This window comes from Pteropus vampyrus, unplaced genomic scaffold (genome assembly GCF_000151845.1).
Source record: "Pteropus vampyrus isolate Shadow unplaced genomic scaffold, Pvam_2.0 Scaffold528, whole genome shotgun sequence".
Lineage (NCBI taxonomy): Eukaryota > Metazoa > Chordata > Mammalia > Chiroptera > Pteropodidae > Pteropus > Pteropus vampyrus.
In genome coordinates, this window is record NW_011889309.1 from 1,378,853 (window position 1) to 1,397,622 (window position 18,770).

The window sequence follows — 18,770 nt, forward strand, 5'->3', positions numbered from 1 at the left end:
GTAGTCATCACTCAGGAGTTGAAATAATGAACAGATCCTACAAGCTCACTCGTTCTCATTTCCTCTCCTGTTGTCCATTTCTGGACCATTTCCCTTCTCACTACCATAGTTCAATGCCAAACATTTCCAAGAGTGACATAGTCAGGTTGGCTCTTTTCTAGCACCTACAGCAAACAGATGAACAGTAATAAGATGACCTGAAATCAATACATCATTTTCATGGGTCATCACCCCCACACTCTCATTTGGCCTGAAGCCCATGCCATGAGGGGCAAGGAAGGTAGTTTTCATGGTATATAATAAAAACTTAGCAACCACCAGGTTTCTACAGGTCAGTGGGGTTGGCATGGTGGGCCAATGAGAGCCAAGCCAGTTTACCAAGAAGGCACACTAGCCCATGGTTCCTGGTTTTTGTTGTTGTTGTCAGGCAGATTTTAGAGAAAGGACATAATAGTGGTCATCAGGAAAAAAATCAAAGATTTGTTAGGTTTCCATTTTTTTTAATATATATGTTTTTGATTTTGTTTTATTTTAAAGTACTTAATGGGGATAAAAGAAGGAAGAGATTGGGCATCATAACCTTTTGCATGGTTAGGGCCTCTAGAGTCAGGGGTACTACCTTGGGCCAGCAACGCTCTCAGATTAGAATTACAATTTCAGGGTATCTAATGGAGAGCAGAAGGCAGCAAAGAGGCATTGGATTGACATCACTGGAAACATCACACAGCTCTATGAATTCGCCATGGAAGCGTCTATGCTGTTATCTTAGGAGTACACAGCTTTCAAAGGGCATGAGCATTGCCACGTCTTGTACTGTCCAAAGGCTGCTGTTCAAAGGATGGGTTTGCAGATAAGCAGCATCAGGATCAGCAGAACTTCAGATTCTCAGAACTACTGAGTCCGAATTTGCATTTTAACAAGATCCCAAGTCATTCGTATGTATATTCAAGTTTGAGAAACATTGGTCTGTCTAGGACAGGAGTTAACCAAATCTTATTAGCTGTTTTAGCGAATAAAACTTTATAGAATCACAGTCATGTCTGTTCACCCATGACTATTTTCACGCTACTACAGGCAGAGTTGAGTGGCTACATCAGAGACAATATGGCCTGCAAAGTCTGAAACATTTACTATATGGCCTTGTTCCAAACTCTGGACTAGAACACATCAGAGGTTTCTGGCTTTAGTCAAGAAAAGTGTGCTTCTCAAAGCAAACTTTAGTTTCTTTATACCTCAGCAACTACTGAAAAATGAATTATGTGTTTATGTTCAATACCCATGCTCTACTAACAGCCCTGCCTAATCTGGGATGATTTTGTGCTGGGTTACAGACTTGAGAGACTGCCTAGGACCTCTGAGGACCTCTGTGCTCTACTGCTTCCTAAAGCTAAGCTCTGTTCTGATTTTCAACTCTCCTCAGGAGCCTTCAAAGATTCCCTTCTGCTTACAGAATACGGTCCATAACCTTAGGTCTCTACCCCTTTTGGATTCTCTCTTTTCAGCCTCATTTCCACTCATTGACCCCACCTCATATACCCAACAAGGCATTCAAACTAAACAGCCAACTATTTCTCTGCCTCCATGCCTTCACACTGCTGCTACATCTTCTCAAAATGCTCCTGTCCACATATCCAGATGCTTCCTTAAGGCCCATCTCAAACAGTGCTTCTACCAAAAACTTCCCAATTCCCCAAGAACAAATCACAAGTCTCCTTCTTCCTTTCAATATTCACAATAAAAGTACATCCTCCAAGGTACTTGCAGCTTTCCATATCCTTTTACAATTATTTGTGAGCATGTCGTTTATTCTGCTTTTAGCATTCTCAGCAGTGCCTTGGCTACCTCGCTCAAGGACTAATGAATATAGATAGATAGATGATAGATAGATAGATAGATAGATAGATAGATAGATAGATAGATAGATATCTACACACACACACACACACACACACACACACACACACACTCACGGTAACATTCCCTCATTTCACATAAAGAAATAAATTCCCTTTAAAAGGGAGCTTCTAAGAAAAGGAATTACCTACAATGGAAGTTCAGCATGTTCCTTGTTTGGGTTGCCCCATTGAAACAAACCCCAGAGCCATCTATTCCTGAATGGATTACCACAGCTTGCCAGGTAATAACGCCTCTACCGCACCACACAGCTATAGGGACTAAATGGAATAACCTACATAAAAAGTACCTAGAACAATTCCTGGCACATAAAAGGTACTTAAATATTTGTTCCCTATGGTTCCCTTCCTTTCCTCAGGGGAATGGACCATATCCTAGCCTGTTTCCCACGCTGCTGAGAATAAAACACAACTAAATCCCTAGGCATTGATGAAGAACCAACCATTCATAGTCCTCTCGGGTGCAGGAGCAGTTGGACACGACCACTGGCCTGTCAAAGTCTTCTCCATTAAAGCACGTTGCATGAGGGGTCCTCCGCTTAAAAACAGTCTTGTGTCCTAGCAAACACTCGTTGCCCCGCTCATCAGATGGTGACCACAGCTTGTAGTCATTGTCTGTGCAGGGAACCCCTGAGGAAAGGAAATGCAGCATTAGAGGCAGGCCCATGTAGGGTTTCCTGTCCTTCCTTCCCATCATCCCAGTCACCCACTTCCCACGATCCTGTTGTTGCCTGGCAAGCACACACGCCTCTAGAGCTGTCCCAAGCCTCCAATCAGCTTGCTTTGAGGCCGAGTGACACCCACACAAATGAAAATGATACCCCCTGAAATACAGATGTTTATCTGAGAAAGCTGAGAAGAAGCAAGCCACCTTTGGCACTATCTAAACTTCTGATATATTTTAGCACATTCCGTAGTTCCTTTTAGAAATAGGTGCCTAGAGGTGTTTATCTGCTAGGGAGTTAGGGAAATGCTGAATCTTTGATAGATGGTATCATTCAGGAGTACAGTTCCCCCACCTGCTTTCTGGGGTAGTGTGGGAACATCCAGTAGTATGGCCTGAGAGCAACAGAGAATTTTCTGTCAATGCACAGAAAGTGCAGGGTCTTCACGGAAGGATGAGAAATGGTAAGACAACTTGGATGATCACTCCATCTACCCATATGCACCCCAAATTTAAATAGAGTGGTGTCTACGGGAATTTCAAAGTAAACCTATGTCAATATTAGTACTTTATGTCTTTTTTATATATACATATCTTCAATCAGATTAAATGTTGCCTGAAAATGATGAACAACTGTCAACTCAATGCCATTCGAATTAGCAAGTACTTATTAAATTCTTACTGCCTGAAAGGCTATCAGGCTGTGCAGTTCATGTAAAACAAGTGTACAGAGGACAGGTTCTTATTTCCAAGGACCTTATAATCTAGTTAATCAGAGATGACACACATACAGAACAGATACAAATTTATAATTCAAGGCAGATGAGTACACTTATAATCCGGACACAGAGAAGAGGGGAGGAGTCTCCTGGTTGTAATATTAGCAGCCAAACACACTGGATGCTGAAACATGAAAAGGATTTCGATTAGTGGAAATTGAATGGGTAACACAGGGTGCATTCCAGGCAGAGAAAAAGGAAAGGTAAGCGGGGCAGGGAAGGAAGGTGTTTATTTCTCCTTGGTTACTTACATATTTTGTGCCCAGACTAGCAGATCATGACGAGATCCTAAACAGCTCTGAGAGGACCCAGACCCATTTGACACACTGCCTTTCACATAGTAGTTACTGGCTGAATTTATCAAACTACAACTGCTAATTTAGAAGAATGTCTTTCATTCATTCATCTATTCATTCATTCACATGTTTAACACACATATTCCTAAACCTACTATGTGTCAATGACTGCATAAGGAAATGAGAATACAAAAAAATAACACATGATCCTATTAAGAATCGCCCGAGTAACAGCCTATATATTTCTCACTCACTTACTCTATATATGCCCATCTCCTTAAACAGATCATAAACTTTTCTGAGTACAAAGTATCTAAGCTGATGCCCTGGTCAATAAATATTTCGATGAAAAGAGCTAAGGAGGCAGCAGCTTACCCAGGGCATCCGTGGCATTGACTTGGAGGATCAGCCAGCTGTGGACAGTCTCTTTGCTGGAGCCAAAGATGGTGAAGACAGTGCTCTTCTCACCAGGTTCTGTAAGGAGCCCATACACAAATACTGGCTTCTCGGAGAAGATGAATGTTTTCCAGGTCTCCCCTTCATTGGTACTGTATCTGCCCAAATGCAAGTGAAAAGATCCTTGCAGTTAAAGTCTCTCCAGCAAGGGCTTGGTTTCCAGATAACACTCCCAATAATAGGAACCAGGACTCCTTGGAGAAATGGCTTATCCTTACGGAAAGTTTAAGGTTGTGCCAGAAAGAAAAGAAGTGCTCAGAGACTAATAGAGTCAACACAAAAGGACATAGGAGCTACCTCAATGGACTCCAATTGGCCAAATTTAGGAAAATTTGAACATAAAAAAGAAAAATGATGGAAATAGATTATACACTGAATGAAAATAGAGAATAAGTTTCTAAATGACGCTAAAAGAGAGAAGGGGAAGAGACTTTCTTCTTATATTCAATGCTACCTAATAAATGTTGAAAACTATGACAGAATGATAAAACTGACTGTTCTGTAACCCTCACTATAATAATTGACTCAGACAAGATCATCACTAGATGCTAAATCACTGGGTGAGAAGCACTGGGGACCAGGGTGGTCACATGATCTAAAGATAACCCAGATTAAGGGGGAAATGTCATTTTTACAGCAGACCATGTAAGAATCACAACCTTCACCAAAATTGGCATCACAAATAGTGGGACAACCTGACACTATGTGCTTCCAATAAAGCAATGAGGATAACACATCATCTGTATACTATTCTATACAATTGAACAAATCCAGAATGTAAGACATTCTACAAGACAACTGGTCTGGAGTCTTCAAAAAACAAACAAACAAACAAACAAAAAAACAAGATTATGAAAACAAACAAAAAAGGCAGAAGGCTTGTTACAGATTAAGAGACTAAAGAATTGTAACTACCAAATGCAATGTGTAAAGCTTGACTGAGTCCTGGATTAGAAAAAAGAGTAGCTATAAGAATATGGAATTGAGAAAAGATAAATGTAGTCTATAAGTAATATTTAGTTCATGTTAATTTCCTTAGATGTGATAATCCTGATTGTGTAAAAATACCCTTATTTATTGGAGATATAAGTATTGATAGGTAGGTAGCTAGGTAGGTAGAGAGACAGATGATAGATTGACAGATAGGCAAGCAGGCAGAGAGACAAACAGGATAGATAATACATGGGTAATAGAAGTTAAGCAGATGGGCAAAATATTAACAACTAATAATTCTACGTGAAGATTATATAAAAGTTCTATATAATTCTTCCAATTTCTCCTGTGGTCTTAAAAATTAAAAAGTTAGATGAAAAGTATGTCCCGAGAAAAGTCTGTAAGGCCAACAATTCTATCAGAACAAAAAAAACAAGCCCTTGAAAAAAGAAGCAGCACTGAATTTAACTGTACTGATTTTAAATTATCTTTTGTATTGAAGAGGAGGAGGAGAAGGAGAAAATGTGCCTAATATTTGCTCCTTCACCCAGTAGGCTGGTGAGATTCTCCACATGAGAAACCACTCGATTAGAAATTTCATTAGGATCACAGAGTTATTAAAACTCCCTGAAATCCTAATTATATATTTTTTTAAAAACTTATTTTTCTTTCAATTTCCCCATGTTTTTGAGATTTTCATATACTCACTCAGGATCTTAATATTTGACATAAATCTTATCATGGCATCATTCAATCCAAAATCTTCCTCCCATATTGTGATTACTAAAATTGATACTTCTGAAAGAAGGCTATGCATTAAACCAAGTGGTGATGTTATGAGGCAACATAAAAAATGTCAGTAGGGAATAAGTGATCTCTTCTACAGATCTTCGAAGAGGAGAAATTCTCATCTGGCTGATATGCTTTTGGTTTAAGTTAATTTTGAGGCAGATATGGGGATAAGTTAACTCATTCAATCTCCTTCTTGTATCAGTGAGATGAGCAAAAGTCTTAGTACCATTTTTAAAGTAGGGTAACAATACAGAATATTCTTTTCTTCATAAGAATTTTTGTGGACCACACAGAAAAAAATCACTCCCAGTGAAACAAACAAATCCCAAAGTGCTGATAAATGGTTTGATCTCAACCCAAAATAAGACATCTAGTTCTCACAGAGCTGGACCCATTTGTCAATGAGCTGGATAATAAAAATCAGGAACGTAAATCTACCGAATTTGCAAAGGGCACAAGGCTACTTGTACAGATAATAAATACCAAAAACAGTTAAAAGGTGATAAGAACATCTGCCCCTCTATAACTCATAGGGTGGAAGAAATCACATGGAGTTAGAACGACGTGAAAGAGGGCAGCTCTCTCTGGAACTCTCTTACTAAGTGTTTATTTACTACTAGCATTAGGTGCTGCAATCCAGTGAATAGGTTAACTGCTGCCTCCCATGCTCTGGAACTGTGGAGCTGCTTCCAGAACTCAGGTCCAGAAAAGACAGCTGCTCTGCTAGGTGTAATCTTTCCAGCAGCTTTTCAGGACTCCTAGAAGGAAGTCCTAGGAACCCGGAAATCCCCTCTGAGGAAAGATGCTTTGGGACAAGTACAAAGCATTATTAGTAACTACCAATAATATCGTTATGCTAACAGGAAAACTGCTGAGAAGCAATGGAAAATGATCTCATCCTTCATGATCAAGCCAACAAACTTGTGTTTGGGTCTTTTTTGGTCAATGTGCAAAAACACAACAGCCCCTTCTGAGCAGAAAGCTGAACACAAACAAGAAAATCCTGCCTCCTCTGAGCAGGTCCATGGTGACAGTATGCTAAATGAATGAGTAAGTGAATCCCCAGGACATATTCTTATTTACTCATTTCAAATATGTAGACACATGAGAGAAACAAAGTGTTCCACTTCTTGCTCTCAATTTCAATGAACTAATAAAGGTAACAGCCTCAGTGGAGAATCAAGGCAGAAGCTGAAAGGAATAACAGTCAATTCTTAGTTATCTGTACTAATCAGGGAGAAAAAGACATAAATAATTTAAAAAGAACAGGAAAAAAAAACCCAAAACCTTACTTTAAGTAATGTTCCACCTCTATCCTCACTAAATAGCTTTATTAGTTATTGATGTTACTCTGCTTCCTCAAGGTTGGGTAAGCTTTGGGTTGGAAAGCTCCCTTTCAAAACAATCCCTTCCCCCAGCCTCTCTCTCCAGCTGTCTCAGAAACAAAATAGAGTCACAGTAGGCCTGGTCAGCTCCCAAAAGATGCCTCACTCACCTTAGTATCACCAGTATCTACAACATCTGGTTCATTATAGATGTTCAACAAATGTTTGTGTAATTGACCTGAAACTACATCTAACAGAAATGCAATCCAGTTCCAGCTTGGGCCCTAATTAGTGACAGTCATAGTATTTCCTCATGTAAAAACTAAGGAAGGTGGATTGAGTTATCTCTGGTGCCTCTGGGCACCACCAGGTTGCAGAAAACCAGGGCCTCGCACTCAAATTTGAACTCCAGGTACTGTCATTTCCACAGAGCATAATGGGAGGCCCTCTCCCCCATCAGGACTGTACAACTGCCACATTATCGCATCTTTTCCAGTTTCATGAATTAGTAAATAAGCAATCTTGGAAGACCAAGTGTACATGACCTATTTATTGAACAATCAAATATTTACTAAGTGTCTCCTAGCCCCTATAAAATAGAAACATTTCTCTACAAAGACCTTGCTAATGAATTGTGGAATGCAGGCATATAATGAAAAGGTAACTAACAAAAGGAGTCAGTATGTGATCAATGCCAAATTAATGAGATAGCCAATAAATGCTTTAAGACCTGAAGGAGAGAGTGATGTGGGGGATGTGGCAGACACAGAAGGGGCCTAAAGCCCTAGACAAGCAACAGAAATCCAACTTGGTCCAAAGCAGCCTTCACTCATGCATGGGTATAACAGTTGACTGCCATTGTGGTTTAAGGATCTGAACGAACTACCACATTATTTCCTGCTTTTCTTCTGATGAAGCCGACAGCAGCACGCAGTGACAGGTCAAAATCAGAGCAGCAAGAGAAGCTAAAAAACTCTGTGAAAAACCTACGAGTAAATACCAGGTGGTTACATATTTTTGCCAAGCTCAGGCTGATATTTTGGACATGTACACCTACCAATAGGAGGCCTGTACATATTTTCATATTTACAAATATTTCATTTGAACCGTACATACAAACACCTCCAAATAACCTATACAAATAGAGGAATGCTGTAGTGTCCATAATCCTCAGAGTTTACAACATCAAGTCATTTTTAAATGTCTGGGGAGGGCATTGTGATTTTCTGGCAGCAGGTTTATTTTCCTGATCATGTTTTGTACCAGCTATTGCAGCAATGATGCTGTGCTTCCTGAGCACATATGAACCGACAGATGGTGTAAGAGAACTAGAATGATGCTAACTACTTCACAGAAGCCGGCTTGGAATGCAAATGTAATGTGTAGAAAATTAAATGAGGAAAATCAGGAACCGACTCTATTAGTGACTGCCATGCAAAGAATGAAATGTAATCCTAGGAAGTTAAACTATGCCCCCTACAATATTTCTTATAGTAGTGTCCCAAATATCACATTGTTTACTTGTATTATCTTACTTCTAGAGGATAGACTCCTTCAGAGTGGGGGAAAACATCCTATTTATTGTTAAATACACTGTACCTCCCAGAATTAGTGCTTGCTAAATGTGTAAAATGAAAATTAATAAATTGATGGATAAATAAATGACGGTATAAATGTGAAAAGATCTGTGCTTTGTGACAGTCTTCGCCTGAGCACACACTAATCTGAATGTGGATACAGAGTGTTACTTAGAAACAGAGCTTCTTCTGACTCTTGGCTCTAAAGGAAGCAGCTGACCAGTGCCACACAGACGAGAAACAACCAGGTGGAATGCCAAGCACCAGTACTTTGCTTTTCTCTGCTTCTTGGAGGCCAGACTGCTCAGCACATGTCAAATTAACCACAGGGGAAACCATCTGCTAAGATCTCTTTTTCAAACCACCCACCTCTCTCTTGATGCTGGCCCCGTTTCTAAAAGGAGCAAAGAAAAAGGCTTTCTTCTCTGCACTAAAGATGATTAGAGAAGCCCTCTCCATCTCCTTTAGTAATTCATCTTGTGGTTTCAGTTCAAAACAGGAAGAAGTAAGGTGCCAGTTTGCCCTGACCTAACATTAACAAAATTAACTTTTGTCCTGACAGACAAAAGTAATCAAAGGACTAGTTCAGATAAAATCAGAATTCAGGAGGCAGAGGTTACAAACTACCAACATTGTTGCTTTTCAGAGCAATATATTGCAAAGAGTACAGAACATAATTTAGAGACAAATGGAGAGACATTGGGCAAGTTATTTTACCTTGCTGAGCCTCAGTTTTCTCATCTGTAAAATGAAGTGGTTAACCCCAAATATCCCTTCCATATTTATCTGCAAGAATCTCCAAAATTAAATATATCATAAAAGTCAGTCAGCTATCAAGTTATATGTATTCTGAAATTATTACTCATGTATTATTTATTGTTATTTATTATTATCCTTTCTATGAATAAATCTCTGTGTCACACGCAAAACAATGAAAGACAATTTAAAGAGTCTCTAGTTAATTTTTTAGTCAGAATTATTCGATATTTATACAGAGTTGTACTGTTTCAAATCAATAAAATCATTTTATTTATTCCTCATGTCACCTCTTTGAGATAGGAAAGGCAGATTATTATTCCAATTCTATCGATAAGCAAAGTTTAAGTGATTTATTGACAACACAAATTGTGCTGTCAACAGCCCAGCGCTGGAGAGAGATAATCCGGGTATAATCAGACTTAAATTTCTGGGAGAACAGTGTGATGTTAAAAAAAAAAAAAAAAGCTTCATCAGAGATACTTACTTTAACTCATTGGTTTCCATGCCCTGGGAGATAGCCATGATGATGCCGCCATGGTCTCCCCAAGTATAGTAGTGAGGTCCAGGAAGTGCCTAAAGGGGAAAAGTCAATGCTGATGCCACTGCTGTGGATGTGACTGGACAGAAACCATGCACACATGCCCACACATAGGTGCACGCACGCATGCACACATGCACACAGCAGCCATATAGACCACTTTAGTACAACTTTTCAGTTTCCAGAACATATACACATCCATTATCTCATCTGCTCTGCACAGCCCTGGGGATGGGAAGAGCAAGTTCTCACAAACAAATTTTTTTTTCTCAAATGAAGAAACTAGAGTTGCTATTAAAGTGGCAAACTATAAAGACAGGAGTCAAACCCAAATCCCTGACTCTCATCAATAAGTGATTAAAAATTAATCAACCAGAGTTCCAGTTCTTCTATGATGGTATAAGCCTATCTTTCCTGCTGATTACAACTAAAATCTTTGGACAAAATACAAAAGATAGCTACCTGAGGATGCAGAAAAGTAAACAAAATCAAGCAGCCTGTGGAGGGGATCTGAAACCTAGAGAAGCCACACAGCTGGAGTTTCCTGGTATGGCTTTGCCTCAAGGGAAAGCGCCAGTTATGGATTACCTCAGTCTCAGCCAGTCAGGTAAAACTTCGACACAAACTGTTTCTGCCTAAGGAACCGAGAAAAGAAGCCCCTCCCTACAGGCCAGGGAGAATGTGAGTAGAATCCTACAAGAGTGCTGAAGAAGTAAATCCTTTAGTTCTGTGTATGAACTCATGTAAGTCTCAGCCCCCTAGACTACACATGTGTGGAACAGACACAAGCCAGCATAGCAAAGGCTTAGCAAACTGAAATGAGATTTCATCTATCACCCACAGAATTCAAGACAGAACTTATGGTATGAGTCTAAACAGGTTATTATTACATGCTAAAACAAAAATATCCACATATTCCAGAAGATTTCATTTCATGCATTTCATTCATTGTCCATGAAACAATCTAAAATTACTAAATATACAAATCTATCTGTAGAATGCATCCAGTTTTCAAGGGAAAAGACATTAGGTGCCACTCTCAAGATGATGCAAATGTTGAAATTACCAAAGACTTCAAAATAGTTATCATAACTGTGTTCCATGAGGTAAAAGAAAATACATTTGAAATAAATGAAAGGTAGGAATTTTCTCCAGAGAAATAGAAAATATTTAAAAGAAAAAAATTTTGAACTTAAAAATATATTTGAACTAAGAAATTCACTAATGTATTCAATAAAATAGAAATAAAGGAATTAGCGAGCTTTAAGATAAAGAACAGTAATAGAAAAAAAATTAAATAAAAAGCACCAAGAACCTGTGGGACAATAACAGAAGGTCTAACATGTAATTGGAGTTCAAAGTGAACAGAAGAAAGGGAATGGAGCAGAAAAAAAATATCTGAATAACAGCTGAAAATTTCCCAAACTGAGTGAAAAACATAAATTTATACATTCAAGATCAGTGTCCCCAAAAAGGATGAACACAAAGAAAACCACACCTAGAGACAACATAACAAAACTACTGAAAACCAAAGATAAGGGGAAAAAATCTTGAAGCAACTAGAGAAAATTGACACATTAAATATAGGAAAGTGATAAGTGAAATGACTATAGATTTCTCGTCAGAAACCAGGGAAGCAAGAAAATAGCAGCACATCTTTAAAGTACCAAAGGAATATTACTATCAACCCAGAATTCTATATCCAACAAACATATCTTCCAGGAATGAAGGTGAAATAAAGAGATTCTCAAATGAAGGAAAACCAAGAGAATGCATAGCATATAGATCTGCTCTGTAAGAAATGCTAAAGGAATTTCTTCAGAGTGTAGAGAAACTCATCAGAGGAAAACAGGAATCTTCAAGAATGAAAGAAGATCAAGAGAAATGGTAAATAAACCTGGGTAAACATATAATACTGCTTTTTTCCTCCTAAGTTGTTTAAAATTAATACGATTTAAAGTGAAAACAAAAATGCCATCTTGCGGTCTTTTCAATGTATGTTGAAGGGATCGAGATCACACATAGAACAACAATAACAAAAGGGATTGAGATCACACATAGAACAACAATAACAAAATGGTTGGAGGAAGAGAAAAGGGGCTATATGGTTGTAAAGTTTCAAAACATTATGTTAAGTGTTATATTAAGTGCAATATTCGAAAAAGGCCGAAAGATTGAATATGTGTAAATAAAAAACAAATAAAATATTAGACCTAAATCCAATCATAAGAATAATTACATTAAATATTAATGATCTAAATGTTTCAGTTAAAAAATAAGAGCTTGAGAAAATGAATTAAAAAATCAGACCCTATTGTATGCTGCCTATAAGAAATACTTCAACTATGAAGACACAGTACAAAGTAAATGGATGGTAAAAGATGTATTATCTAAACAGTAAACATAAAAAGGTTGGAGTAACTATTTCAGAATCAGATAAAAGAGACCTCAAGAAAAAGAATATTCCCATAGATAAAGAAGAATATTTCATAATGATAAAAGGGACAATCAGAAGAGACAATAATTATAAATATGCATGTACTTAATAACAGAACCTCATAATACAAAAATTGACAGGATTTATAGAAAAAATAGACAATTCCACAATCGTAGTTGGAGATTTCACCACTCCTCTTTCAGCAATTTATAGAAGTAGTCAAAAAAAGGAAATGAGATCACAGAAGATCTGAGCAACAGAATATCAACCAATCCATATAAATAACATCTTTGGAACACTACATCCAAATTGCAGAGTACACATTCCTTTCTAATGCATATAATAAATTCACCAAGATAGACCACATATTGGATCACAAAGCAAGCCCCAATAAATTTAAAGGGATCGAGATCACACAAAGTATATTCTGACTACAAGGAAATTAAATTAGAAATCAATAATAAGATATCTATGAAAATTTCAAATATCTGAAAACTAAACAGTCCTTTTCTAAATAATTTACCAGTCAAAGACAAAAAGCAAAGGGACATTATAAAATGATAAAAATGGTCGGGAATTAGAGAGTGGCAACAATTGTACAACACATAAAAATTACTGAATTGTACACTTTTAAATGGTGAATTGTATCCCAATTTTAAAAGAAGACATGAAGAATATTCTGAGCTGAATAACAACAATAATATAACATAAATAAATTTGTGGCATGTAGCTAAAGCAGCATTTGGAGGAAAACTTACAGCTTTAAAATGTGTATATTAGAAAAGATCTAAAATCAATGACCTAAAGTTATATCATAAGAAGTTACAAAAAGAAAAGCAAAATAAATCCAAAGTAAATAGGTAAAAATAAAAGAAAGAAAACCCTGAAGAGCAGAAATCAATAAAGTAGAAAACAGACAATAGAGAAAATTAAAATCAAAAGCACGGTCTTTGAAAATATCAATAATATTGACGAACCACTAACTTATCAAGAAAAATAGAGAAAAAAACACAAATCATCAATACCAAAATGAAACAGGTTATCAACACAGATCCTCATTAAAAAAAAAAAAAGAAGAAAATATCTTGAGTAACTTTAATCCAACAAATTCAATAATTTAGATGAAAGGACAAGTTTCTTAAAATATACAACTCACCAAAATTAACACTAGTAGTAGAAAATCTAAATTTTCTCTATGCTAGAGAAATTAAATTTCTAATAAAAACATTCTCAAGAAGAAAACTCCAGGTCCAGATAGTTTCATCACTGATGAATTATTCATCGAGAAAAAAATAAATAAATAACACCATTCTTACACAAACTTTGCCAGAAAACAGAAGAGGAGAGCTCACTACTCAACTTGTTTTCTTGTTTTATGACACCAGCCTAACCTTAACACCAAAACTTGGTATAATTAAGTAGGTTTTATCCCAGTAAGTCAAGGTCAGTTTAATGCCCAAGAATTAATTAATATAACATATTACTTATGTGATATTGTGATATAAGAAGAAATATATATTTTGGTCTTCATCCCTGGTTACTGGTCAGAGCTCCTAAACCTAATGTAATTTCCTAAGTGATAAGAGCAACAGGAGCATCTTTTGTTGTCTTAACTGGTCTTCGACCCCAGCTCCTGATGTAGAGCTCCAAAAATCCCTATAATTTCCTGAGTGATGGAGGTGAACAGTCCGATATCCCCTGGAATTTCCTGGGTGATAAGAGAGTCTTTTATTCTAATAAGGTGATTCTTATTGGGCTCCTGGGGAGTATGGAGGCTGGTCATCAGAAAAACTAACCATGATTAGAAGCCTGAAACTTTCAGCCCCACTGCCCATGCTCTGGGGAGGGGAAAGGGCAGGAAATGGAGTTAACAATCAATCATGCCTATGTGATGAGACCTCCACTTAAAAAAAAAAATCCTAAACTACAGGGTTTGGATAATTTCTGAGTTGGGAGTACATCCTCATGTTGGGAGGATGACACATTCCAACTCCACGGAGACAGAAGCTCCTTTGCTCAGGACCCTCTGGACCTTGCCCTATGTACCTCTTCATCTAGCTGTTCATCTGTATTCTTTATAATACCCTTTATAATAAACCTGTAATTATAAGTAAATGTTTTCCTGAGTTCTATTAGCTGTTCTAGCAAATTATTGAGCCTGAAGAGGGGATCATGGAAACTTTTGATTTATAGCCAGTCAGTAAGAAGTACAGGTGACAACCTAGAACTTGCAATTTGAATCTGAAGGTGAAGGGGTAAGGGCACTCTTGAAACTGAGCCCTTAATCTGTGGGGTCTATGCTAACTCAAGCTATTTAGTGTAATGACTGAATTGTAGGACATCCAGTTGATGTCCATAGAGTTGAAGAATTGCTTAATGTGAGGGGAAAATGTCTACACATTTGATGTCAGAAGTTTTCTGAAAGTGAAGATAAATACTTTTTCTTCAATATAGTACATCATATTACATATTACCCATATTATTACATATTAATGAGGAGAAGGAAAGAAGACAGAAATAAGAGATATAAAGAGCACGAAAGAATAAAATTGTCTCTATTTGCAGATGATATAGTTGCTTTTACGGGATCTACGAAATAATAATACTAATGAATTATTTTAGCAAGTTTGCAGAATACAAGGTTAATATATAAAATTCAATTGTAGCCTTAAATATTATAGCAAAATTGGTAAATGACCTTAAAATAAAATCCCAATTACAGCAATATCTAAAAATAAAAATAACAGGGGAATAAAGTTAACAAAAGCTATATAAGCTCTCCTTGTTGAAAACTATAAATATTGTTAAAAGAAATTTTAAAAGAAGTGGAGAAATATACTATATTCATGGATCAAAAGACTCAGTAGTGTTAAGATATCAATTTTCTCCAAATTGATCTATAAATTCAATGCAATCCAAATCAAAATACCAGCAAGTTTTGTATAAATTCTAAAATGTATTTGGAAATACAAAGGACTTAGAATAGTCAATCAACAGATGAATATGTGGAATAAATAAGAAAGAACCATTAAACAACATGGATGAACCTAAAAATCATCATGATTGACAGAAACCAGGCAAAAAGACTGCATATTGTATGAGTCCATTTATATAGAATTCTAGGAAATACTAATAATCTGACAGAACCAAAGGTAAAGAGAAGAATGATTTACAAAGGGGCACAACGATCATTTGGAAGGTGATGGAAACGTCTGTTGTTTTTGTGGTGTACTGATGGTGTAGTCATGGTGATCGATTCTGATCAAACTGTAAATTTCAAATATGTGTAGTTTACTGTGATTCCATACCCTTTAATAAAATTGATTTTTAAAAAAAGCATAAAAAGGGAACTCTGAGGATTGAAGAATTTGCACAACCAATTAGTAACAGAAAGGTAACAAGAATTATAGTCATCAGTTTTCTAGGCAGCACTCTGTCCACTGCATCTTATTTCGTTGTCCCCCTGCAAACACCTATTCCTTTCACACATCCCAGACTCTCCCTCTAAAGTAAAGGCTACAAACAAACAAACAAACAAACAAACAAAAATAAAAATAAAGTAAAGGCTGCCAATGGGGACTCAGATGCCTGGTCACACAGATACCCTCAATCTTTACATCTCCTAGGTTAGTTCTCTGCTATTTCCAAAAATAAGGTCCCTTATGTGATGGCTGCCTCCTGGCAGGCACTAAGCATTCCTGGAGGGAGACACTGACAGCTGCTCCAGCATCAGCCAGAGGGTACCACTTCACTGGAGGAGGAACAAGACACTGCTTTCTACTGACACTGATTTCCAGAAGGAAATTACTTGCAGATGTTCAAATCCCTGATCGTACTAACATCAGAAAGTACAAACAAACCACAAGGCTATCCACAGAGGAGACAACATCCAATTTCAAAAGGAATGTCCAGTTCCAAGGAAGAAGAAAGCAGTTGCTTAATGTTTCCCATGGGAGCAGGACAAAGATACCCCCGAAATTCCAAACTGTTCTCACTTTTTGACTACTCTTGCCTTAATGATCTCTTTCATCTAAATAAGTACATATATTGTCGGTCCTTTATTTACACACACACACACACATGCGCATGCGCACACACGCACGCAAGCAGACAGTGTCAGAGTCCCAGATCTCTCTCAGGTAGAAAGATAAGCCCTACGTAAATGAGATAGGATATGTGACAGGACTCTGTAACTCCAAAAAGCCACACAAAGGTTGGGTTTTATTACTGCTTTACATATTACATATTTAAACATGAAAGTATATACATTGCATTCCCAATAAGAAGCACCAAGAGGATGGGAACTATATGCTACTCTTCCAAGAACTCCATATACCTCCTGACATCACACTTAGCCTGTAGGAGGTGCTCTTGTCAAAGCCTTCTATTGAGTTCTCCTGGTGGAACCCTGCACATGCAATGGAGAGCCTCTGAAAGCAGCCCCTACAGAATGAGACCAGATTCACTTCCTTTAGCCTTAATAAGTCATGAGGGGCTTGGTGGAAAACTTTTTTTTTACAAGTTTGGGAATTTCCTAATGTCCAATGCTGCATTAGCATTCCAGGACTGGAAAACTAGCTCTACCTTCAAAATTGGTATAATCAATGTCTAAGGATCCAAATTAGTTACACAACCCTAATGCAAAAAATGTCTTCTTTCATGGCACAGAATGAGATGAAAGTCCATCACAATCCAGTGAGAAGAGGCTTGACTTTAACTTCAATAATATACAAAAATAAATAAATAACCAGGGTCAGACCTGAAACCACTACAACTACATTGTAATTTGCTAATAGAGTCGGCATATATTTACTGAGCATCCACCCCATGCCAAACACTGCTAGGTCCTAGGGGTAAAGAATAAGTAAAACAGACATTGCCTTGTCCTCATGGAACTTATAATCTTAGAACATTTAGTCAAAAAAAAAAAAAATTTAAAGGTCTTTTTTAAAAAGGTTTTTGATTCAAAGTAGCATTTTTGGCAAAATCACAAGCTCACATTACAAAGTATGAATACAGATCAGAGCAGCTGACCCTCACATGTGACGCTGGTACCTCTCTTTATTTTATAGTCATATTTGGCATCGGTGGCCTCCACCATGGGCCGTATGTGTCCCTAAAATGTCCATGCTCAGTCTACATTCCCCTACAAACAAGAACTGGGGGCGGGGGACTGACCTCTCGCCACCGGGCTCCGGCACTGCTCGAGATGTACACGTTCATCTTGCTTGCTAAGTTCTTTCCCACTGAACCTAAAATGCAAGAATAATAATTATTTTTGATTTCAAGAATATATCAGGTAATTGCCTTGCCCAACTAGAAATTCTGAGAAGGACTTAGCAACTAAGAATGTCTCAAAACCACGGACAGCAGTTACTGTAGCAGATGTCAGTAGTCACTGTGCATTTGTCTGCACATAACCAAATGGCTTAACCAGTAAGTGAGAAGAGGCAAAGCAAATTTACCGGTAGCAATGATGAGACCAGGAGCCGACTCCTTCGATAGAATGGGCATCCTCCGGAGCTGGAGGTTGAGGAGCTGACTGAGCCGCTGGGCCAGGTGGAGGGAACAGCCCTTGGAGAGCTACAAAACACAAGTTCCAGGCACTGTCAGCAAATGATGTGATGCCTAGATCACCCTCTAAACACTGAGAACTGTGTACAGACATTGCAGCTAGACACCAAGGAAGACCTGGCCCTAAGGAAATCAGAGTCATAGCCCAGCTGTCCTCACACTTCCCCAGATGGACATGATCATCTGAACCACATAAATGCTCTCATTGAAGAAAAGAGAATGCTAATAAAAATTCCTCCTGAGAATCTTAGAGAAATAGCAATTAGAAATCAGTGTCAACTCAATTGAATGGGAAAGCTATCGCTCTTTCCATATTACCTAGAGATTCTCTCATGTGACTTGCAACTAAAAAGAAATGAAATGACTTCATGGTACTTATTTTCTAAGTCAGTTGAGATGCATTTAGAATATGATTTAAGCAATTCGGTCAGATGAAAAACCAAGAATCAGAAGTCATAACGTCTCACTAATAAGCTCCCAGATATACAACATATGAGATATAAACACCAAATAATTCACATTAAATTTTTTTGAGAAGTCTGCATTTGTACATGGTACAAAGTCTACAGGTTTTTACTGCAAGACTTTGAGTTATTCAAACCGGCCTCCAACACTTATGTTCAGATTTTAATAGTTCTGCGGACAAGGCCTTTTGCTATATAGTCTTGCCTGATTCTCTTGGCCAGAAAGTGATTATAAAATGTGTTCTGGGTAGGATAATTCTGTG

The 18,770-nt window shown here is 37.6% G+C and overlaps 1 protein-coding gene across 3 annotated transcripts in view; it reads right to left on the reverse strand.

Annotated features, from left to right (window-relative positions):
• Positions 1-18,770, reverse strand: part of SORL1 (sortilin related receptor 1) — a 153,128-nt gene that overhangs the window by 77,523 nt on the left and 56,835 nt on the right. For all 3 annotated transcript variants that reach the window (XM_011383581.2, XM_011383582.2, XM_011383583.2), the window contains exons 10-14: positions 17,935-18,052; positions 17,648-17,721; positions 9,979-10,067; positions 4,028-4,206; positions 2,357-2,543 (exon numbers count right to left, since the gene is read on the reverse strand). In XM_011383581.2, coding sequence (XP_011381883.1) covers positions 2,357-2,543; positions 4,028-4,206; positions 9,979-10,067; positions 17,648-17,721; positions 17,935-18,052 — 647 coding nt within the window. The remainder of the gene's footprint in view (positions 1-2,356; positions 2,544-4,027; positions 4,207-9,978; positions 10,068-17,647; positions 17,722-17,934; positions 18,053-18,770) is intronic.